This window comes from Chiroxiphia lanceolata, chromosome 2, assembly GCF_009829145.1.
Source record: "Chiroxiphia lanceolata isolate bChiLan1 chromosome 2, bChiLan1.pri, whole genome shotgun sequence".
NCBI classification, from domain to species: Eukaryota; Metazoa; Chordata; class Aves; order Passeriformes; family Pipridae; genus Chiroxiphia; species Chiroxiphia lanceolata.
In genome coordinates, this window is record NC_045638.1 from 43,973,607 (window position 1) to 43,996,397 (window position 22,791).

Consider the following 22,791-nt stretch of genomic DNA (forward strand, 5'->3'; position numbering starts at 1 on the left):
TATTCTGTACCTGCAGGATTGCTCTAACTTTGGAAGAAACTAAAAAGTGAAAAAGGCAGTAAAAATAAAGTAAGCAAATTAACATTTAGATATGCATTTCTAACATGAAAAATGAAACAAACTTGCAAGGCAATCTTTCCTCTTGCAACAAAAATAATAAATAGGCAGTTTAGGAGTGAACACAGCTATACAATTCTAATACCAGTGAATGTTGAATGACTGCTGCACAAAGTGCACTGAAGTTTTACTTTGTAATTACCTCTACAGGATACCACATCAACCAAAAACATTTAAGAAGAGAAAGTGAAAAAAAAAGGTCTGAATGTGAGTCTCCAAGAGCATGTTACTGAAGAATGTATCAAACTAAGTGTCTGAGACTTTCAAATGCTGTACTCCTAATTCTGTACTCTGAATTCTCTCATTCCATTCAGTCATCAACAAAGTATCAGAATGTCTGATTTGTGACTTTTATACAACTGTTTGAACTATTAAAAGAGACAGAGGGATTCTAACTATTGGATGATTACCATAACACTAAAGTAAGGAGGTACAAATTGATATCAGCGGTGAAAGGGAAACACAACTGCAAGTGCCACACCTTGTGTATGAATAATTTAAAAATGTGGTTCTTTGTATGTGCAGATGAAGATTCAGGTAACATCACCATTTCCAATCCATGCTTGAAAAGCTCTTACAAAAACACATATATGACCAGTAGTAAAGGAAAAATTAGACTGTCACCTACATTTAATGTCTTATGAAGTAGGGGCATTTACTCCTTTAAAGAATGCAAGCATCAGTACTGTCAGGGACAGTTCACAGCCCTTTGTGGAGAAAGTAAATATTATTTCATGCATATTAACTAGCAGTCCAGTGGTCTAGCAGTATAATATGGGATCCTTTCTAAAGAAGTTCAGACACATCTTTTACTGCACCTGGAAATTGGAAATAATTTATTTTGACAGAAGCATTAAAATTTCCAGTATAGTCACTAGTTGTAGGTACCTATGGAGATCTCCAGAAGGAGATTTGGTCTGCCTAATTTAGTGAGTCAGACATAGGAGTATCTTCTGCTATCGCAAGATTTTCTAAAATTAGGAAGTCTTTAATCTGTTAATAGAAGCTTCAAGTAATGTGTATTATTTTCAGAAGCGGTAGCTTTTTTGAGACTGTCATCTGAAAGAAGAAACACACTGAAATGACCAAGGTCCACTTGCCTGTAATCACAGCTCCAAAATATCATACCTACTTTATAACCTTAGTATTTGTACTTGTAGGAACAATAAATTAATCATGTTTTTAAATTATTAGGGAAGAAAGAAAAATAATTACCATTATTATTCCTGCCATATGCAACTGGCTTTGCATATCTTGATTGCCTATTAGAGTGATAGTTGCAAATTGCAGTACATAAAAGAATATGCACTGAACCCATTATTTGCCTGCCGTGAAGACAAATGAATGAAGAGGATACCATCATTTAAAACACTCCAAAACACCAGTCTGTACAAGTAAGGATTTTTACAGAAGAAGGTGACTTTGTCAAGCCATATTCAGCATTGACTGGTTCAGCAGAGTTTATGTCAGTTCCTCTAACTGCACTTTGTCGCTGTGAATACGAACCTGTGGAGTCCAGAGCACAGATTATAGCTGTCGGGGTCCAATAGAATCAAAAAGTTCTACTGATTTTTTGGTAAATCCACTATTTACAGAAAAAGGAGGTTACTGTGAGCCTCTCACAAAGGAGAACTGCACAGAAACTACAGCCTGCTGAAAAGAGATACTGCCACTTACACAACCAGTTTGATTTCAAGGGTTTAAAATTTCCAGCAGGAGAGAACCTGGAAAACAGAGTATGTTTAAGCATTGTATACTTACATATTTTAAAGCTGACCATTTGGTTGGGATTTTTATGCATTTGCATATCTAACTGGCAAGAACAGAGGAGATACTAAGAGAAATCTGTTCTTTTCTGTATGCAGGGCAGAATGGTCTTGGTCTGTTTTCTTATGTACACATTAAATATGAGCAGGAAGGGATCTCAAAGATATCTGTTCTTCTTTTGTTATTTGATAATATTTAGTCATTTTTATGATAAATATGTTCTACCTGATTTTCTGAGAGCTCACTGCACCCTCCCTTAAATGGGATCTCCCTTTACATTTCAAAATAATCAGTTCCTTCTTGCCTTCTTGCTGGGAATCTTGAAAGTAAGAAGGGAAATTCAATGCAATTGGTGATAAAAGTGATCATCTGCTTTGAAGGCAAAGAAAAAATAAGGTTTCATAAAACAATGAAGCTTTCGAACAGAGTTTTTATACTCTGGATTTACTAAAAAGAATTACTTTTTCTGGTCTGGAAGGACAAAATCTATTTAGGAGATGCCTTTCAATTTATCTTAAATGATGTATTTTAAATGCAAAACTAGCCACCATCTTCAAAGTAGTCCTTTTATAGTTTAATCATATTTTTTTAACAATTGGAAAATCGTATAATCATAAAATGAAATATGTGTGTATATATGTATATATATATATGTGTTTGTATAGGCTAAATATTTCTCTTTAGAAAATGGTACATTTCTAATCTGTGTGTTCAAATTGACTATCTTTTGAAAAGGGATCAGAAGTGTGACACAAAGGTGAAATCCTTCAGAACAGACACCTAACTGCAGGTGTCTACAGTATAGATGCCAACATATGGGCAATGTACCCAAACTTATTATGTATTGTGCAAGACTAAAGAACTACTGTCCATCTTATCCTGAAGCATACATTTACCCAGGGCCAAATGAACAGCTCTCTAAGGTCCATGGAGTAGATCTGTACATAAGGTAAGCTTAAACACCAAAATGCAGGTGTCTGATTAAAGAACTGAACTCCACCCCTGCTACAAACAATTGTCACAGGTTGTCACTGCTTAAATTGCATTTCAGGGCATTTTACCATTTTTACTGTGAAAAGTACCAGAAGCAAAGCTTCTGAGTCTTTGTGCATGTTGATATTTACCAAGTGGCAGAGATTGTTCAGTCCTGAAGGCCTCAGTACCATCCCAGGTAGTACAAGCGAAAGAAAATCAGGCTATACTATATATACACAGAGCTCTGACTGTGGTTGGAAAGGAAGCACCATATCATATCATGAGAGGATGAGACAGAAAGAAATGCTATTTTGATGTCCTTAATCTTTAAATGTTTAAAAGCTGAAGTAAAAAGTCAAATAAACCTAAATTACCACTCCCATTTACTTTCTCCTAATATCGAGAGCAAATAGCTACATACAAAGCAAAACTAAATAAAAAAAAATACTTGTTTAGCAAGGTTATGGCAACATGGGATTTGTATAAAAATACATATAGTTGCTTCCATAAATAGCAAGGTATATACCAACCTGCCAATCTATGTCACTGTAAAACTGAATTAAAGTATATAAACTTTTATAAATTCCAGGAATGATTGGTTCTGAAAAGCATGACAAATGTTTTGTTTCTATCAAATTAGCTATTTAAAACTTTGAAGTTCAAAGTATTACTGCTTGAATAGAGTGCTAAAATATAACTCTGCCTAAATCTGAGGCAACACCATTAAGCTCCCCTTATTTACCTGTCCATCATAAGCTTAATATGTGATTCATCCTTTTCATATCACAAAGGACAAAAAGGTGTTCTTTTGTATCTGAATCTCTAATTTGCACTCCTCATCTTCCTTTCCCAAGCAGTAAATGGTACAGAAGAAAGCTTTTTCTGCAGTTTCTTCAGGTCTTTTTTTATTGAGGAAAAGCAGTTATATGTCAGGTCTCTAAGGAATTTGATGCTCTCTTTATCCTTTGACCCTATTTTCATACTCAGAGCTACAAGAAAAGAAGCTGTCCCACAGAAAGATAACATTTTTGGAGCCTAGTAAGAATTTCAGTACGTAAATTATATGTCCTTTTCCCCAAGATCCACTCGACTCTTTTGGGAAAAGGGAAAATAAGCTCTCAAAATGAAGTACTTTATAATGGAAATATTTTATTCCACTCTTTCAGATACTCCCTTGAGGAGAAAACAACACAACTCCTAGCCTCTAGAGGAAAACAGCACTATCAAATATACAGCGTAGATTTAATATCAAAGGATGAGGGCATTCCTGATAGATTAAAGACCTTGGGACTTACCCAAGAAGATTTGCAAAGTTTGTCTCTACATACTATTTTGTAGCTATTAGTTAAGCCATAGCATCTGGTTGTATGGAAAATTTTAATAAAGAAGAGAGACAAAAGCATGATAAAGCTGGAGGGATACAAAAGATATTTCTTTTAAGAAGGAAGGAATAATGATGGCCTTTGAGCTTCATTCCTGATGGCACTTCTCCCAGAAAACAACACTACTGATGGAAAAGAAATTTTTCTGTTGGGTTCCTTTTTTTTCCTACTTCACCACTCTTTCTTTTGTTGTCAGAGAAGAGCTATTTTTCACAAATTGAAATATAAGAAGAAGAGGGTTTACCATGCAGTTATCAGTAATATTTAAACTCCAGAAATCATTTGAGAAATTGCATTTAAAAGCTACTGAGAAGATGCAGAAAAAAAATTAAAGCAAGTCCTTAGATGGAACTAAATGCACTAGGCAAGGAAAAGACTTGTAATATCTCTAATTCTCATGTTTAAGGAATGAGGTAGAGAGAGGGAATGGAGGCCACAAAGGTGCCAAGTGTGCATGCTCTCCCTTTACCAGTGCAGGTGAGAGGATACTGGGTTAGATAGGTCACTGACAAGAAATGCCAGTAGAACATTCTTGTCACTGAGTCTTCAGATCAGAGTGAAAACTTATGTTTTTAAACTGAAATACACAACTGTTAGCAAACTAACTGCTGCCTTCAAGAGAATCAGGCTTTTGTCCTGTAGTTCTGCCTACCTGTGCATGTAAATACAGTATGTAACCAAAGATACCTGCAATCCTGTAAACTTATTACAACACTTTATTGTGTGGAACCATATTGGAATTGACTGCCTTGTAAGCCTTAAACTAAGTAACTCACAGATATGTATATCAGGTAATGCACACCAACTCCTTTAGCAAGCATGTGATTTTCATTCACACTTCCAAGTTTTTTAATCTGGCATCTAAACAAGAAACCTTGCAGCAATATTAGTTAAGAAAGAACTAGATTTAGTAAAGAGGGAAGAGGGAAATTATGTTTTATTTTTATTTAAACACATGTACCCAATTAATATACCTAAATCATACTGTTTGTGCTTCTGTACGCTTACTGCGATGCTGAGCTGTGGTACTTGCAGCTACAGATGGCCCAGCTGCCAGTCTCATTTCCTACACTTATCTACCATATGCAAGCTTTTTAACTAAATCATTTTTAATAACTGAAGTGAGACAGCAACTGGTGTTTTGCTGTTGATGTGCATTCAGCAGTAACTTGAATTAACAATTAACCTTTAATGTACATTGTTAATTCATACTTTACTGGTTGTTGTGTGCACGCCTGCGCAATGGATTTTTTAGGTGAGATGCAGTATGCGCGGAACTGAACCCACCCTTTAATCCTGAGGTTCATCTGCCAGGGCCGAGCGAGCTTGGACGGTGGTTTGCAGATGCTGCTGAGCTCTTTGGGCTGGAAGTCAGCCTAAAGAAGACAGAAGTTCTCCATCAACCTGCACCTCAGGAAGTCTTCCATCATCCCCATATCACCATTGGCCAATCAGAGCTCAAATCAGTCCAGCAGTTTAATTACCTAGGTAGCCTCATCTCCTCGGATGGTAAGATTGACGGGGAGATAGACAACAGGTTGGCAAAGGCATACAGTGCTTTCGGAAAACTCCACAAAAGAGTATGGCGTAATAAACACTTGAAGAAAAGCACAAAGATCAGTGTTTACAAAGCCATAGTGTTGTCTACTCTCTTGTATGGTTCCGAATCATGGGTCATCTACCGCCACCACCTGCGTCTCCTCGAACGCTTCCATCAGCGCTGCCTCCGTACAATCTTAAACATCCACTGGTCAGATTTTGTGACCAATACATCTGTTCTTGAGCAAGCAGCAGTCACAAGTGTAGAGGCCATGCTGATGAGAACACAGCTGCGATGGGCAGGGCACGTCTCCAGGATGAAGGACCACCGCCTCCCTAAGATCTTGCTCTATGGTGAACTTGCCACTGGCTGCCGCAAGAGAGGAGCCCCGAAGAAAAGATTCAAGGACTCCCTGAAACAACATCTCAGCCTTGGCCTTATTGATCACCATAATTGGTCCACTCTGGCCTCAAATCGGGAGGCCTGGAGACACAGCATCCATAACGCTGCGGAAGCCTTTGAGAACACACGCAGGATCACTCTCGAGGAGAAAAGGCAACGCAGGAAGAACCGTGTCTTGCGGAATACACCATCTAAGGAGTCTTTCTGTTGTGCCTTTTGCAACCGGATATGTCTGTCACGTATTGGCCTCATAAGTCACCAACGTGCCTGTAACAAATGTGGATAAAGCCTTCCCAAATCTTCGTTCGCGAAGCTCAGCCATGATGACATTGTTAATACTTTCATTACTAGAGTGGTAGTTAGTATTATACTGTATCTATAGGAAAAAGCAGCTTACCTGAATAACATGTTTCAGCTTGTCAATAATTCGACTTATTACAGGATCTGTTCCCTTCACTTTTACTTCTGGATTTGCAGACTGAGCTTTGATTCCACTGCCAACCACATGACGCATATAGCTAGTTTAATACAGAAACACACACAAAATGGTTTAGTAACTTATTCTACTCTTAGAGAGTCATCTTTTATTTTGTATTATCTCTCATGGCACCAACATTCCACTTTAATGAGATGCATTAATTTTGTGCACATATTTTTCACAAAAAAAGAAATACAGCATAATATAATTACTACATTCCACAAAGCTCTGTTATTTATTATAGCTTTAAGTTTGCTACAGACTTTAACAAGGAAAGTTATCTACATTTTGAACCACAAAACATTGTGCCCTATGCATGGCTTTTTTGTGTCTGTGCAAAAAGACTGTTCTCCACTTTGGTTTTGCTAAACATGAACTACATGAGGATTGCCTAAACGTGTCACATTTCAGTTTTAAAACAAACTCCAGATTCTCCACACACTGTATGTTCAGAACTAAACCTGAAGTTTCGTAGTGTTTTTGTGAGTGCACATGCAGACAGAATACTTACTGCAGGACAACAGTCAAATTGTGCATAAATTATTTAGCATTACAAAAATTATATAAGTACAGAGGCCAAAATGTACTTAATATATAGATACGTAAAAAAGAAGAAATAGAAACCAGATATATGCGGATTCCAGAAAGAACTACTGTAGTAATTATAACATTGTTTCTAATACATCAAAACTCAAAATAAAGAAACTAAACTAACAACCTAGCAGAATTCTGTGGCTTATTAAGATGCAATTCTTCATTCAACTTACCATGTTATATGTAATACTCAAGTTATGCAAGAAAAACTGAATATCTACCTTCTCATCACAGATATTGTAAAGTATGCAAATACCCTCCATATGTTACATATTGCCTGCATACCCTTTAAGAAGATAGTTCTATACATCTCTGTCTCAAAAGTATTTTGCCAGCTGTTATGCTGTCAGAAAAAGAAAGGAAATAACCTTAACAGAAGTGGAGTAAAGAAAAGTCTAATTCCTGCCTGTTAGATTCGCATATGAGGATAGACAACACAGCATATTCAAATTTTGCTAATTTTTTTAAATGAAAAACATTACATGTTCTCTTAGCTCTGCAGAAAATCTTCCATATACGCTAAACACTGAATGCAGTTCAGTAAAAAAAGGTTGCCACATAACAATGATATTTTGTCTTTGATCTTTGCTTAAATATCACCTTAAATGAGATTTAGGATATTCCTAAGGAAGTGCACACATCGAATATATGAATGCTCACAGTCTTCAAAAAGTGTTATTTTGTTTTTTAGCAGACAGCTTTTTGTGCTGTCTTGTAGCCATGAAGCTACTTGCCAGCTTGAAGTGATGGGGGAAAGCTTTGTATAGAGGTGTGTAAAAAATCCACAGCATGCCTGCTAGTGGGTGATTGTTTAATGCAGCAATTTGAGAAGGGTCAACAAATCTTCTGGTAGTTCTTAGCTGAAAAAGAAAAGCAAATGTGAAAACCTTCACCAAAAAAATCCTTTGACAGTCATTTATGAGTCAAAATAGATGAATCAATAAGGAATTCACTCCAGCTGGACAATGCTGCATTTACCAGAAAGACAACTGGTTTAACTAACATATTGGTTTAATGCAACACAGAAATTTCTCTTCATACTGTAACACTATAAAAAGTCTTGAAGGTTATGGCTATCCTTTCTATGCAGTGCTCTTGTTTTCTGTTGCACAGCATGCAAAATCTGTGTTCTCACTTTCTGTCACTCAGAATTCTTCAATTAACAGGGTTTTTTTAAATGCTGTAAAACCAACTATCACACATTCACCTGTGAACTGCCGCTGTTGGGACGGCCACAAACACGACACCACACACTCTTCCTCCAAAAATAGGACCTTTATTTCACACAAACGTTGTTAATTTATAGTTTTTTCTAGCCAGCGTCTTTCATTACCATTGGTGCCCCTAGTACACAAACGTGTCAAGATTGGCTGTTCTATAGCTTCTGCAAACTCAGGATGACTCAGCAGAGAGTCCAGGATCTCCGGCTATCACAGCTAACTCGCAGCTCTGTCCTCCCTGTCCACCCTCTCATCTTCAATGTTTATATTCCTTCACAACCTCGCAGCTGCAACCACTCAAATTCAGGGCCCAAGCTGCCCACAGCTCAGTCGCCTCCCACAGTGAACTGTATAACTTTGAAAAAGAATACTATTTCTCTTTTTTTAAATTCAATTGACGATACTCATTTCTCTAACCATGCAGGAAGAAATCAATCATACAGAAGCTGAGACTTCCCTAGGCACCAATTTTATCTGTTTAGCTCACCTGGGATTTATTTGGCAATGATTCATTCAAGACTGACCATCATTTCTTTTTCAGCTGTTTCTACATTGAAATCCACAGCCTTGCACAGCTGGTATTTGCCATAGGACTAACTCACTTCTTTCACATGAGCAAAAGTAGCTAGGAAAGTAGTGCTGCCTGGTGAATGGACCCGATATTAGGAGTTCCAATCATGTTCCCCAACTTCTTCAGAGTTGACATTCTCTGAATTCCTCTTCAAGCTGTGGTTCATAAGGAACTGTTGGATTTACTCACCAGTAAAAAGTGTTAGCAATTACTTTGGTTTTCTCTCTCTCCCACTCATACTCATTCTCTTATAGTCATTCCTTTTCATATTCTCTCAAAGCAAAAATACATATACATCTGCTCTCCAGATAGAGCAACTCTACTATCTATTACTTTTTTCTTGTATTGGAAATCCCAACCCATATTAAATTTGCTTCCACTGGAAGGTGATCCGGATTTGACGAACTGACATAAAAACTATCATTTAACTTTGAGATTGTTGTAAATACATGTTCTGACAAGTTATAAGGCAGACTGGAAACCTTTTTTCTTTCTTCACGTGTATAATAAGGCATTGACAAAAGCTTATGAAGTATTGCTTTATTGATTATTATCATAAAATTAAAATTATGGAAGTTAGCCTCTTTTTGTTTAACCTATTCCTTTGCTGCTTGAAATGGTATCTTTTGCATGCAAAAGTTATAAATTACTTATATGTTGTTGTTTCATATTCCACATATCATTGTGTTTAATTAACAAATGTCTATAAATCTAACATCTTCAAACATACTAATGTAAACTAAATGATCTGTCAAAGCTAAACAAGCTATTGGGAATCTGAGCATAGTACACAAAACTTCATCCCTGTAGATTTACATTTACATGCAAAATATGTTTCCCTTAAGTTGGAGGGGGGAAGGAAATGTAGAAATCTCACACTCTTGGTTTGAGAGACTTCATTTATTATAAAGTTTTAATACAGCATTAATCACTTGCTGTTTCTCTAAGTACTAATGTACAAGTAATGGCAAAAACATTTTAAGGATCCCCACAGAGGTAGTCTGACTTGAGGAAGTGTTGCTCAGATTTGAATCCTGGGGAAAAAAAAATGACAAATTTCTTGCTAGAGAAGTAATAGACCCACCATCTGTGCTCGTTTCTGTACAAGCATGGTAATGTATCACATCGCTTTAATAGGCAGACTCGGTCCCCAAGTACTATTCATTTTCATCAACACTAGAAAAAAAAACCAAGCACCAATATATTTGTATTCTATAAACATGTTTTAAAGTGATGAACAACAAGGTGCCCATTTCCTGAGCTCATATATGAATATTCATATAAATTACTTATTACTCTCTATTGTTTCTATGAATACAGTTGGTGGGGTTTACATTTCATTCTATCACGATCTCTGATAAAAGAGAAGATCGTGCTTTATTGGCTATCACTATTTTCTTGGTATGTGTAATTAATTCTTGTAAGAATGAGCCATTTTGGACATGGTGCTTAAGGCAGATCTGTATCTCTATATCCTTCCAGCACAAAATAATCTGTATTATATTGTGATGACAACAAGTACTGATACACCATATTTATTGTTATGATTTTCCCTGTCAAGCTCCTTTTAGGCAATTGGATCATGTTTCAAGCAGGAGATGAAAGCAACGAAAGGTGTATTATGATAGCAAACGCTATTCTGCAGAACATCCCTAAGTGTCCTGGCAGTCAAGCCTCTCCCAAAAGACCTGGTGATGTTCTACACTTCAGCAAGTTTAGCTGGTCATCCCATCCTGATGTATCCGTTTCAACTGCTACTATCACCTTCTGTCACTGCCGCCTTCTGGTCTCTAACAGTATTTCCCAGGGCTCAGTACTGGGCTCTGTCCTGTTTAATATCTTTATCAGTGGTTTGGAGAAGGGGCTCCAGTGCATCCTAGTAAGTTTGCAGACGACGCCAAGTTAGGTGGGAGTGTTGATCTGCTAGAGGATAGCAAGGCTCCACATAGAGATCTGGACAGACTGGATCACTGGGCTGAGGACAACTGCGTGAGGTTCAATAAGGCCAAGTGCTGGGTCCTGAACTTGTTTTGCAACAACCCCAAGCAGTGCTACAGGCTTGGAGGAGACTAGCTTGAGAGTTGTTCAGCAGAAAGGGACTTGGGGTGCTGGTCAACAACTGGTTGGATATGAGTCAACAGTGTGCCAAGATGGCCAAGAAGGTCAACGACATTGAGTTGTATCAAGAACAGTGTGGCCAGCAGGACCAGGGCAGTGATTGTCTATCTGTACTCAGAACTGGTGAGGCTGCACCTCAAGTACTGTGGTGAGTTTTGGGCCACTCACTTCAAAAAGGACATTGAGGGGCTGGAGTGTGTGAAGGATCTAGAAAACATGTACTGTAAGGAGCAGTTGAGGGAACTGGGGAGAAGTCTGGAGAAGAGGAGGCTCAGAGGGGGACCTCACTGCTATCTACAACTACCTGAAAGGAAGCTGCAGTGATGTGCTTGATGGTTGGACTAGATGGTCTTGAAGGTCTCTTCCAACCTTGATGATGATTCTGTGTGACTCTTGGGCTTTTCAGTTTGGCTCGACACTATCAAGAGCTACTCAGGAGTCTCTATGTTAAGTTGTTGAGTTCCAGGGTCATGATACTGAGACAACTGTTCTGATTGTGAGGGGCTTAATGACTGAGGTGCATTGCCTTACCTCTGAAACGCTCGTGTGTATCAGGTTACACAGCTGTAGGAGTGTCTATGTACACATAGACACTACCTGACAAAGCTCATTTTGTTCATCACTTTATGGCATAGGATTCCCATCTCCATTTGCAGTATTTCATCTAAAATGTAATCTTAACTGATAGCATCACAGTAAACTCCACGACAGCAAAAAGACAACAGCCACTAACTCCTCATCTGGCAAAAATGGAGAAGTCTCTCCACTGACTTAATTTTCTGCATTTGAAACCAGTTTGGTGTAAATGATGCAATGCTCACTTCCATCTGACTGTTTGAAGTAAGCAGTGAAATACTAGTGAAATTGTTTGAAAGTAGGTGTTTACTTCCTGTGGGTGCTTTGGGAAGGTCCAGACAGTAAGAATATAACGTACAAGAGACCAAATAACTTTTAAAAAGTATATTTATTTGCTGTATTTGCTTTTCTGTTTTCATCTCCTTTAACTGATACTGATACAGTAACTAAGCCGCAACTTTTGCAATATGTTCTCACCTTCATTAAATGGATTTTCTTGTTTGTATGTTCTGGTTTATAAAAGTAAGCATTCACGTACTGGCATTGCTAAAGGAATTTGCTTTGTTCAGCTTCTCATGCTAATTGAATTCTAAATTACCTCAGAACTTAAGTTGCTGGCACTTACAAGTTTCAAGCAAGCACCTGTATTTATATAGTCTCTCCGTGTTTAAGAATGGTAAAATAGCACAGTGTGCCCACTACATTTTGTTTTATTTCAGACATGGGATATGACTTTAATAACTTTTCCTCAGCTTGCTTGCTTTATGATTGCTGGTAATTGCTGGTTTACACCTGCTATTGCCTGCATTTTCATCACTGCTGGGCATTTCAAAATTCTGGGTAACTGTTAATTGAGAAATTAACAATTACTTGAATGCCAGTAAAAAAGTAAACATGCAGCAACAAATGAGTAAGAGTGTTTAGTGATGTAAAATTTAATTAGTAAAGATGAGCACATCAAAGAATCACTGCAATCATAAAAAATGCCTGAAGCTTGGACAGGAGTGTTGGCTGTTTTTTAGTCTTATGTAGTTTTTTTAAGAGTAGATACTGCAGTTAGGCGCAGAAAGTTTGCTCAAAATATTTTTCACCCAGCTATCAGAGACAGTATTTGTAATAATTCTAGGACAGATCCCATTTGTCCTAGACTTTTTCAATACTTTTTAATTGATCAAAAGCCCACTTAAAATAAAATAAAATGTCTTTGAATTTTTCAATGACAATGTATTTTTAGATCTGTAATTTGGTATATATTTGAAAAAATCTGATTGCATATGCACTTGTTAAATTTACAGAAAATATGAAGTGTGAAAAACAACTCAGTAAAACTTGTGTTATTTGTGTGTTGGAAAAAAAAAAAAGTTCCTGTAATCATTTAGGCTGAAACATGACTAACAAAAGGTATGCATTTAATTTTTTATCATTGACCAGACCTGTTTTGATAAAGGAAAAAAGGTAGCAGATCAGCCTTTGGACCTTTTTACACTTGAAAACTAAGTGTAATGTCTTTGGAATATTCTGTTTAAATTAGGTATTTAATTTCAAAGTTGTTTGTTTGGGACTACATTCACAGGAGTATGATAAATAGCACTGAAGTATGTAATAAAATACTACAGAGCCTTTCAGACTATCTCTTTCAATGAATTTCCAGGTGTGGCTCAGACCTTTTTTTATTTTGTACAATATCTCTCATCATCAATAATTTCCATCATGTTCAAATCCTAAAAAGCCCTTTTGAGCTCTTCTCAAACTCATAAACCCCCCAACATTCCATCATGATCTTAATTTCAACATGAAAATTTTTGAGAGGATTTTATATGTAGTGTTTGGAAGTCAGTTCATCATCGTTTTGACATTAGCTGCATCTTCCAAAAAGTAGTTCTTAATAAGCAACATGAAGTGCTAAGGCAATAGCTTGATGTCCTGAAAGCTTCCGTAGGCAGACGGGTTTCCCTCTGAACTTCCAAAAGCACAACTTCTTTCCAGGTGCTGTGTATGGAACATGTATTTAGAGGGATTGTTTTACTTTGCATCTGAAATTTAGCACAGGATGTGTGTGGTTTAAGTCAGACTATCCTTTTAGCAAAGAATTAAACTTTTATTAAAAGCTAAATTTTCTGCTTCAGAAGAAATGCTATAACACACACACTGTAAAATCATTCTTTACAGCTTTCTTCTAACACAACAAATAAATTCCGATCACACTTAAAAATGAAATACTAGCACCGTTGTGACAATTTTGAAATAAAAGTAATTTTAATGGATCTGCATTAACTTGTTAAGGTAATATATTTCAAGCTAAGGTTATAGACATTGTTTTTAAAATACTATTTTTTCCTGCTGATTTTCCTTATTATTTTTCTTGAGGATTCTGTGAACGAATTAGTCCACATTAGCTGAAAGAATTCTGGCACAATTCTGCCACAAATGTTATGAAACCTTAAATCCATCTCCCTGGAACTGCTGTTATTTCCTACTGTAAAGAAAATTTCTGTATCATGTTTCCAACATCAGAGAATTTTGTTTTGCTTTACTTCAAAATTTAGTCTTTATACTGTTTCAAAAATTCAAGAACTTTTGAAGAATTCTCACTCAAAAGTTACCACGGAAATCAGTCTTCTTGTCCATTAATGGTAATCACTGTAATTCCTATTTATGTGTACATATCTCAGCAGTATGTTGCTAATTACTGGACAGAGACGCTATTCTTATATGTGATGCAAAATGAATGTCACGAAAAAGCATGACAAAACATGCCTGTAATGCACCCTAACAAATTAATGTGTTCTAGTAATTGCAAGCTCTGTCAAACAGAAAAGAACTGAAGAGGAGCTTTGAGACATATATTTCATTTAAACTAGGTGCCTTGGGTAAGTCACATGTTTAAAATTGAGAAAATAAATTCTTATTACATTAGAAAATAACTAAACAGCAGACATATGCAAGTGCACTAAATCTAGATAAATGAGAACAACAACATCTCCTTCTTCGTGTAGTATTCTGGAAATCTTCTAACAACTGTAATAATTCTACTGTACCTTCATTTAATGGAGCAAGGAAATGAGAGATATTAATTATCATAAACAAGCACATAAATGTTTATAGTAAATAGTTGGCAAAACAAAGGAATTACCTTGGAAAAACAATTCAAACAAATTGGAAACACAAAGCTGTCAAGCCTAATTAGTCTAAAATTGAGAAACCTCCTTCTGACATAGGACACTAAAATAGTTCTGCTTGGAAATGGCAAAAGGATCATGTAACAGTGTCATTATGTAGGATACCAAACCTTGAAGACAGAAGTACGACATTTTACATTTTGTCCAGCATAATGCTTCAGTGCACAAACCAAAGTATCCCCTATGGACTTGCAATGCACTTGATAATTTTGGGACTGATACCTGACACAGTTAATACGTATCTCACAGCCCCATACGGACTACACCACTACAAATCAGAGTCAAAGGTGCACTCTCACAATCCATTCTTTGTTATTGAGTGGTTTGGGTTTTTTTCCTGAGGTAATTTATGGAAAATTAGAACAAAATGACAGTTGAGTTATGGCGAAAGACTATCAAGCAGATAATTAACCTGAATATGACTATTGACAAAAGAAAACAAGGTCATTCAGCAAATAAAGGTCATATGAAGGAATCAACCCAAGCCACTGTGCAACGCTAAGAGTGAAAAGCTATTTCAGCAAATTTGCTGACATGAGCCATTTGACAGAATTTTTTCCTGTTTATTCTAAAGAATGAAATCCCCTGTGCTGTAAAAGCTGCTTTTTACTGTCCTCTGTTGTCCAAGTACGCTCCAAGTTAGCAAAAGGTTGGTGGATTATTAAAAAATCACTGTAAGTGGCCAATCCATCTCCATGGCTCTGGATTCATTGTATCTTCCTAATTTCTCTGAATGTGTATGAATAATGATGCAAACAAGGAATCAATGACACGTATCCAACAGACGATGCTTTTCATCTTAAATGTTTTTTGAAACACGTGCTTAATAGTAATTGTGTGGCATGGAGGGGATTGTTTGTTTGTTGGTTGTTGGTTTGGTTTTGTTGGTTTGTTTCTTTTTTCTCCCAAATAAAACACTTTAAAATCATCTGTTCCCATTTTCATTATTATCAAATCCTAGAGAATATAACATTTTCTTGAGGAGATAGAGGATGTAATTGTCTCTTCATTCAAACTAGTTTTACACTTAGGGATGCATGCTTACTTTGTATATATCTGTGTAGAAGGAAAATCCAGCTGTATTACTCTACAATTTGGATCGGGAAACAGTTTTCTCAGCAACTAGAAGTCTGTTCAGCAGTTAACCCATAACTTTTTTTTTTCATTTCACAGCTTTATTATCCACAGCACCCTTGCTGGAAGCATGTGCATTACCTGATTTGCAAACTACCTGCATTGCCTGTTCTCAGAGCACAGTGCATAACTCATATGAAGAACAAACACAGAGTTATGTATTAGAAGCTCTATAGCATGCTGTATTTTATTAAATAATAGAAACAAGCATTACAGTATAATGCCAGTTATGTGCTACTGTTACTTACTTTTTATGGGAGAATTAAGCGTTTCTTAGAATCCTGTATTTAAGCAATTACAGTTAAGTAAGGTTTCATTCTCTACTGGTCCTTAACTAACCTTATACCAAAGACAAGTACAGTTGCCTTAACCTTTGATGCTTTTCACCCTCCACAAGAGGCATGATGAATAATTTTTGAAGTATTTCAGGAAAAGTCACAAAGAATATGGACTTTAAATCAATTCATATTCAAAGATAGTGGCATATGCATGAAGAGCTCCAATTTCAGAAGCCACTATGAGCAGAGTAATGAACTGAACTTCTGTTCCGAGTAATGAACTTCTGGAGAAGGCTGAAGGATTGTCTGTGAACCCACTAGGTAGTTATTTGAACTGACCTATTAAGACTTGTGTCTTTCATTTCAAATTCTGTTAGACAAAATCATATCAGTAGCACAAAAGCATGTTTTAGATGCACATTTTTAATATCTGACAGAACAGGAATAATGTAAATACTATATACAAAGCAGATCATGGTACAGGGGACATAAGAAGGAATAAAAACACATTCAAGGATCTTTCAGAGTTGTCCGCAACATTTCAGCCCAATGGTTCTTGCATTCATGTGTGATGTAGAGCTGTCTTCTAACGTTTCTTTAAAAAGATGAACTCATTCCTTACCCTTTGTGGGTACAATCAATAAATATATGAGCTAAGAAGGCTGACATAGCTAATGTTTAAATGTATAAAGGTAGAGATTGTACTGGAGGCTTAAGAGCTTTAATAAACTTTTGGGTTTCCCTTTCTTCCCAATCACCCCTTCTTGTGTTTTTCTTTTACAAATTTCTCTCATCACATTCAGTTACTGCTTTCTTTTAGTGATAAATGAGTGCAGGTAAATACATTTATTTTCTCTTCAGTGGATGAAGGTTCACAGGACAACAGTAGTAAAAATATTTGTACCAAATTATAGGAAGATCATATTTCCAGGTCCTAATAAAAATAATTGCTTCAGTTTTGTTGTCCCATGAATTACTGTAATTGTTCTTTGTTTGGCCTGATTGTGACAAAATTACAATGAAAATGTGGCAGTGACTCAGTTTTGTCTTCTTCCCATTCAACCCAAATCTTAATAACATAGATTCTTTAGTCAAATTTTTTAGTTTTCCCTGGGGAATGCCCCCCAGAAGAAAGAAGAACACAAAATTATTAGCAACTGTACTTCACTTACGTATCCTTAGCTATTTAAAAATAAGACATCTATTGCCTACAGAGTATGGAAAGAGAAAGAACAGAGAGAGAGGGGCCTCTTGTGGCAAATACAGCACCTAGTGCAGGATGAAATGATGACTTGCCCTTTATATTGGGCAACCAGTCTAGACATAATACTGAACTTTTAAATAACTAAACTGAAATTACATTGCATTAACCTTGGGGTACTCATTGCCAAAGTCATAAGCTCCCCGAAGGAAGCCTATTATTCTATCTGGTTTTCAGTTTTCTATTTGTAAAGTCATCATAATTCTTACTTGTAGATACTATGAAAAGACAAGAGTTAAATATTATGATGTGTCTAGCTATTTCAGTAATGGGAACTATATACCTGAGCATCAATGAGATGCTTGGCTTGAGTCAAAGAACTTGGCTTTTTTTCTGTAACATGCAGTTCAGTGTCTTCTAGAAAACAGTGCAGCTAATGACAAGCTTTTATCTTGCCTTTTATTCCTAAAGAAGCTTGAAGTATTAAATTTACTAAAATATGCAGTAGAAACAGACAAATTGAAGGACAAAACTTACATGAAATTTATACAGATTAAAATGAACTGCTAGAAGCAAGGAAAAGAAGGGTTCCACTTTATTTCTTTGGGATCAGAAGGAGAGGAAGTCTATTGTCTGTTGTAAGTTTGGAAGCTCCGTGTGACTGCTTAGTATGCAGTTTGAAGTGAGAATCAATCTAGATAAGGCTATTCTCAGAGATTTGATTTTTAACTTCACTTATGATATCGCCTCGGTTACAGAAATTTATGTCAAGTAGGCAACAAGGGGTTCAAGGATAATATAATTTAAACAGGCTATCTTCCCTATGGGAAATGCTGTCAAAGAAAGACAGGAAAATGAAGCCAAAATTTTGCCAAAAAATGTTCTTCAGGGAAACTGCACCTTACAGCAAGTATCACATGACTGAAAATATTAAATGAACCTTGTGTTGCAAAATTATATGTAACTCCTGTGTACAGTTACATATTTGTGTCTATGTATATATATGTATATGTAGGGACATGTACATTTCTGTTATGATCTAGATACTGAGCCAAACTCAAGTATCTCTGTTCTGTATCATGAAATGATCAGAATGTTTATGAACAATGGCTGAATTTTAAAAGCATTGTAATAGTGAGGATTTTCACTGAGAGAAAAAAGCTCGCTTCAGTATCATGGGATTTGGAAATGTACGGGTGTGTGTCTCTATGTATTCATGATTTAACACTGAACAAGCAACAGGAAAATAGGTCTTCACACTACAAGAGTGTTGCAGTGACATTTTAGTTGTAAGTTTTAGGTCATTGGCTGATGTCAGTAAAACGACAGCCTAATTTCTTATGCAAAATCTCTGGAGAGAGAGTAGTTTAAGAAACCAGCAGTCACAGGAATTAGTATGTTTCTTGAGCAAAACATTTTGGTTTTATCATTTTGTATTTATCAATATACATAAATTTCAAGTCACCTTAAAAATATTTCTCTTCAGTGGGTTGTTTTATATTAATTCTATCAATTCTTTGAAGTTTATTTCATTGTCAACTGAGATGATTAAACATAATGATTCAGGTGACTGATGTGCCTGAGATTTATTTCATGTTGTAACACAAGAAGGAGCTGGTAAGAAATTCTCCTCTCTGTTGACATCAGTAGGTCATTCATTTATAGGCTGATTTGGTCAGAGAGAAAAAAGACTGTGCTTTATTGTTAATATTTGAGAAGGAAATGAAGGAAGATAAAAGTTCCCATATCTTTACACAAAAGTACCTATTCTTTGTTTTACAGTTACTGGATAAAATGATGAAATATGCACTATGGAAGAAACTATATCTAATATAGTGATAACTAATTCCTAGCAAGCCATTCTAATCACTAGTCTAGAAGAATGGTCATTCTTGCAGTGTTTTTTTAACTCATGAATCTCAAATTAGTCCATACAGTCTGAAGAAATATCAGTGGGACAGACTGTGTTTGCTGATGCCTGCAATGCCCTATATCCCTCTGGATTGTGAGATGAGCAGCGGTTCTGAACTCCCGGTCATTTAGAAATGAACCTACTCTCTGCTCTGGTAGTATGGTTCTAACTGCTGAATTAAAGGAAGCAGGAAGCTATCTCCAGTTTTTGTTATTTTGGTGTTTTGGTTTTTTTGTTTGTTTGGGGTTTTTGTGGTTTGGTGGGTTTTTTATGCATCCTAACCAGTTTCACAAGCTCTGATAACACTTAACAGATTGCATATTGCATATAAAACAGTCCAATCATTTAAATTGTAAAGCCCAAAGAGGTTGGTGCTTGAGCTAATTCAGCTGTTCCACTCTTATCCCTGAAATAGGTTTTTAATAGTCAAGGATGAAAGAGAACTTGGCAAACAGTTTATAGAGGAAGTGTCATATAAAGGCAAGCAATAAATAGATGGAGCAGCATGAATAGCCATGCAAACTTTTGATTCTTCTTTAAATATGGTGCTACTGACAATTATGTCCCCTCTCTGGGGCTAGAACTATTGTATAAGTGGGTCTGAGTCCTAACATCTTCTTCAGACTGTGGGGTTTCTTCCCTGATTTTATATTTTCTTTAGGAGACTGTAGTTTGTCAATAAAATAGCTGTTGAAACAACAGTACTCTGACCATTTAAAAATATTTGTTTACAAAACAAAATACTTTTTTTTTCCCTTGAGGATGCTCCTTATAGCATAAGGTCTGATTTGACTAATTATACAAAAGATGCTTTACTATGAAAGAGATAAACCCTAAAGCATGAGTTATTAGAGAAACTTTATCACAAGCACTGTGAAGTACTGGAACAGGTTCTGGAAAAGTTGTGAACTTCCCATTTGTGATTTGATGATGGCACTCCCACATTGCCATGAGTCTTCTGTAAACAGACAAGGCTTGGAAGCAGCTATTTAATCTGAACTGCTGAGCTCTACACACAAGACAATAAGGCAAAATTCTAATTATAGTGAATAATATAGTAACATTATTATTTCAACCTTTTTGGTCACTTCATACTTACATTTGAGTGAGCATTGGGATATATTCTATTTTTCAATATATCTTTCCAACCAATGTAGAAGGAACACAGTGAAAGTCAAGTCAAAAAAGAACACTTGGGTCAAGGTATTCAGGACACATCTCAGAAATATTCATTATTCAGCTCATTGATCTTGCTACTTTGTTTTCAGAATAGGACTGAGTCAACAAATAGCATTGAATAAATTTTTTTCAGCTTATAGCATTCACAGGGAGCAGTATTAATACAATCAATATTTTCTGACTTAATGAAGACCCAATCTTATGGTCTTCATTCAAAGGAATTTTCAGTTTAAGGTCCTCATCTTTCAATGAATCTATTCAAAGAGGTCTCTCTCCAGGCAGATAGTGAAAATACAGACCTCAATTGGAAAAAGGATTATTTTTGTAATATCAGTGTTCTGGACATCTTAGAAAAATATTGAAACAAAAGGTGCCATATCCTGTTTTTATATTTATTTGTTGGAGGGTTTTTTAAATATAGCAGTATTACTATAGACCAGTAGCCTGGGGGACTTTCTAAACAGTCTCTGATGTTATTAAATGAGTGTGTGGCCCACCAAGACAGGTGCATACACGTCCTGCTCTGGGACCCCCAACTTTCTTTTGTTTTAGATGAATTTTGGCAAGTGTCACCCAAGTTTATGAAATTGAAACCATTGTACAGATGGTGAGAAACAGTTTCAGACTCCTTTAGACATTCTGCTATAGATCTGCCACCTCAATTATGTTTCCAAGAGCTTTACCAACCCTTAGCAAAAGCAGATAGGGAGAGTACTATCAGCGACTTTGAACATTCTAGCTCCCTTTGGCAAAGTTTACAAATGAAATATACATTTTAAAAAAAGAATGTTTTGAAGAAAGAGATTGAAAGGAAGATAGAATAAAGCACAGAACTGAACTGAAATTCCTCTGTTCTCAAGCTGTGACATAAACATTGGACAATTATTCCACTATTTATCTGTGATTTCACTAGTTTATTTAAAAAAAAAGACATTAAAACTACTTGCTAGTGCACCATTGGAATGAAGTCTAATTTCTTTTCCTCTGGAGGAAAGCAGTTGTGTAATTTTAAAATTCATCTGAGATGACCGAAGTCTGAGTATCAATAGAAACTTTTTTGTCCCTGGAGAAAAAGAGACATTAATTACATCAATTATTTGTCAAATATTTGGTTAAAAATTGGATCATCAATAAAAATTAGGTGTGTGGTCAAGATTTCCTTCTCAGGCACGGTTACACTAAATTTACATTTTCCACTTGGAAAATTTCCAATTTTCCACTTTATTTTTATAAATGTAAAAAGAATCTATTGCCAAGTAATACTACCTCCTTTGAGAAACTATGTCTTTTCCCTTTTTTTTTTTTTTTTTTTAAAACCTAGATGTAATGTAATCAAACCCTGGGAAAATAAAAAAATAAAAATTATCAAGATTTTAAATTTTTTCTTGATTGCAATATTTAATATATTTATTATAAATATTTTTATGTAATTTCTAAATATGTTTGAACTAAATCAAGTTCTATAATGAATCACAAGAACATATCATATGTATCATGTTAAATATATATTAGTTTTCTTTGCCAGTTTGCTCCTAGGGATGACATCAGCCTAATGAATTTAATATCTTTTTTCTTTTTAGTTTGTGTCTCATTCTGTTTAACTAATAATTGTAGACTATGATCAATAAACAGTACCAGGAGACGTATTTCACTAAATCATCAAAATCCTTTAACTCATGAGACTTTCACTATATTTTCTCTCCCCTGTCCAGCTGAGGAGGGGAGTGATAGAGAAGCTTTGGTGGTGCCTGGTGTACAGTCAGGAACAGCCTCAACACAGATCTATGCAAAATAAAATCAAGAAGGCATGGAGGAGTTTTTAAATGTTCACAGTTTCTAAAGTTAACACTTACATGTTTATCTTGCAAATAACATGGATCATGCAGTCATAATCTTGGCTGCACACTGGGCTAGGGGTTGATTTTCTAAATAGATAAATTCTTTCTGAAAAGCTTTTTGTTCATTTCACTTGACTATTTCCTTTTCCTTTAATTAGAAGATCAATCGCGTAGCTCTGCCTCAGCTACATACATGGACAACTTTAGGTGCCTCAGCTCAGCTGCAGACATCTATGATGCAGTTCAAATCCTCACACACAACTGACTAATGTCATTTGGAAAGCCTCAGATGACTTATGTAGACAAACCAGACTTCAGGGCTGACAGAGG

General features: G+C 36.0%; 1 protein-coding gene across 1 annotated transcript in view; it reads right to left on the minus strand.

Moving 5' to 3' along the window:
- GPC5 (glypican 5) overlaps positions 1-22,791 on the minus strand; it is a 272,432-nt gene that overhangs the window by 78,905 nt on the left and 170,736 nt on the right. Inside the window, exon 5 of the mRNA XM_032679004.1 lies at positions 6,581-6,701. Coding sequence (XP_032534895.1) covers positions 6,581-6,701 — 121 coding nt within the window. The remainder of the gene's footprint in view (positions 1-6,580; positions 6,702-22,791) is intronic.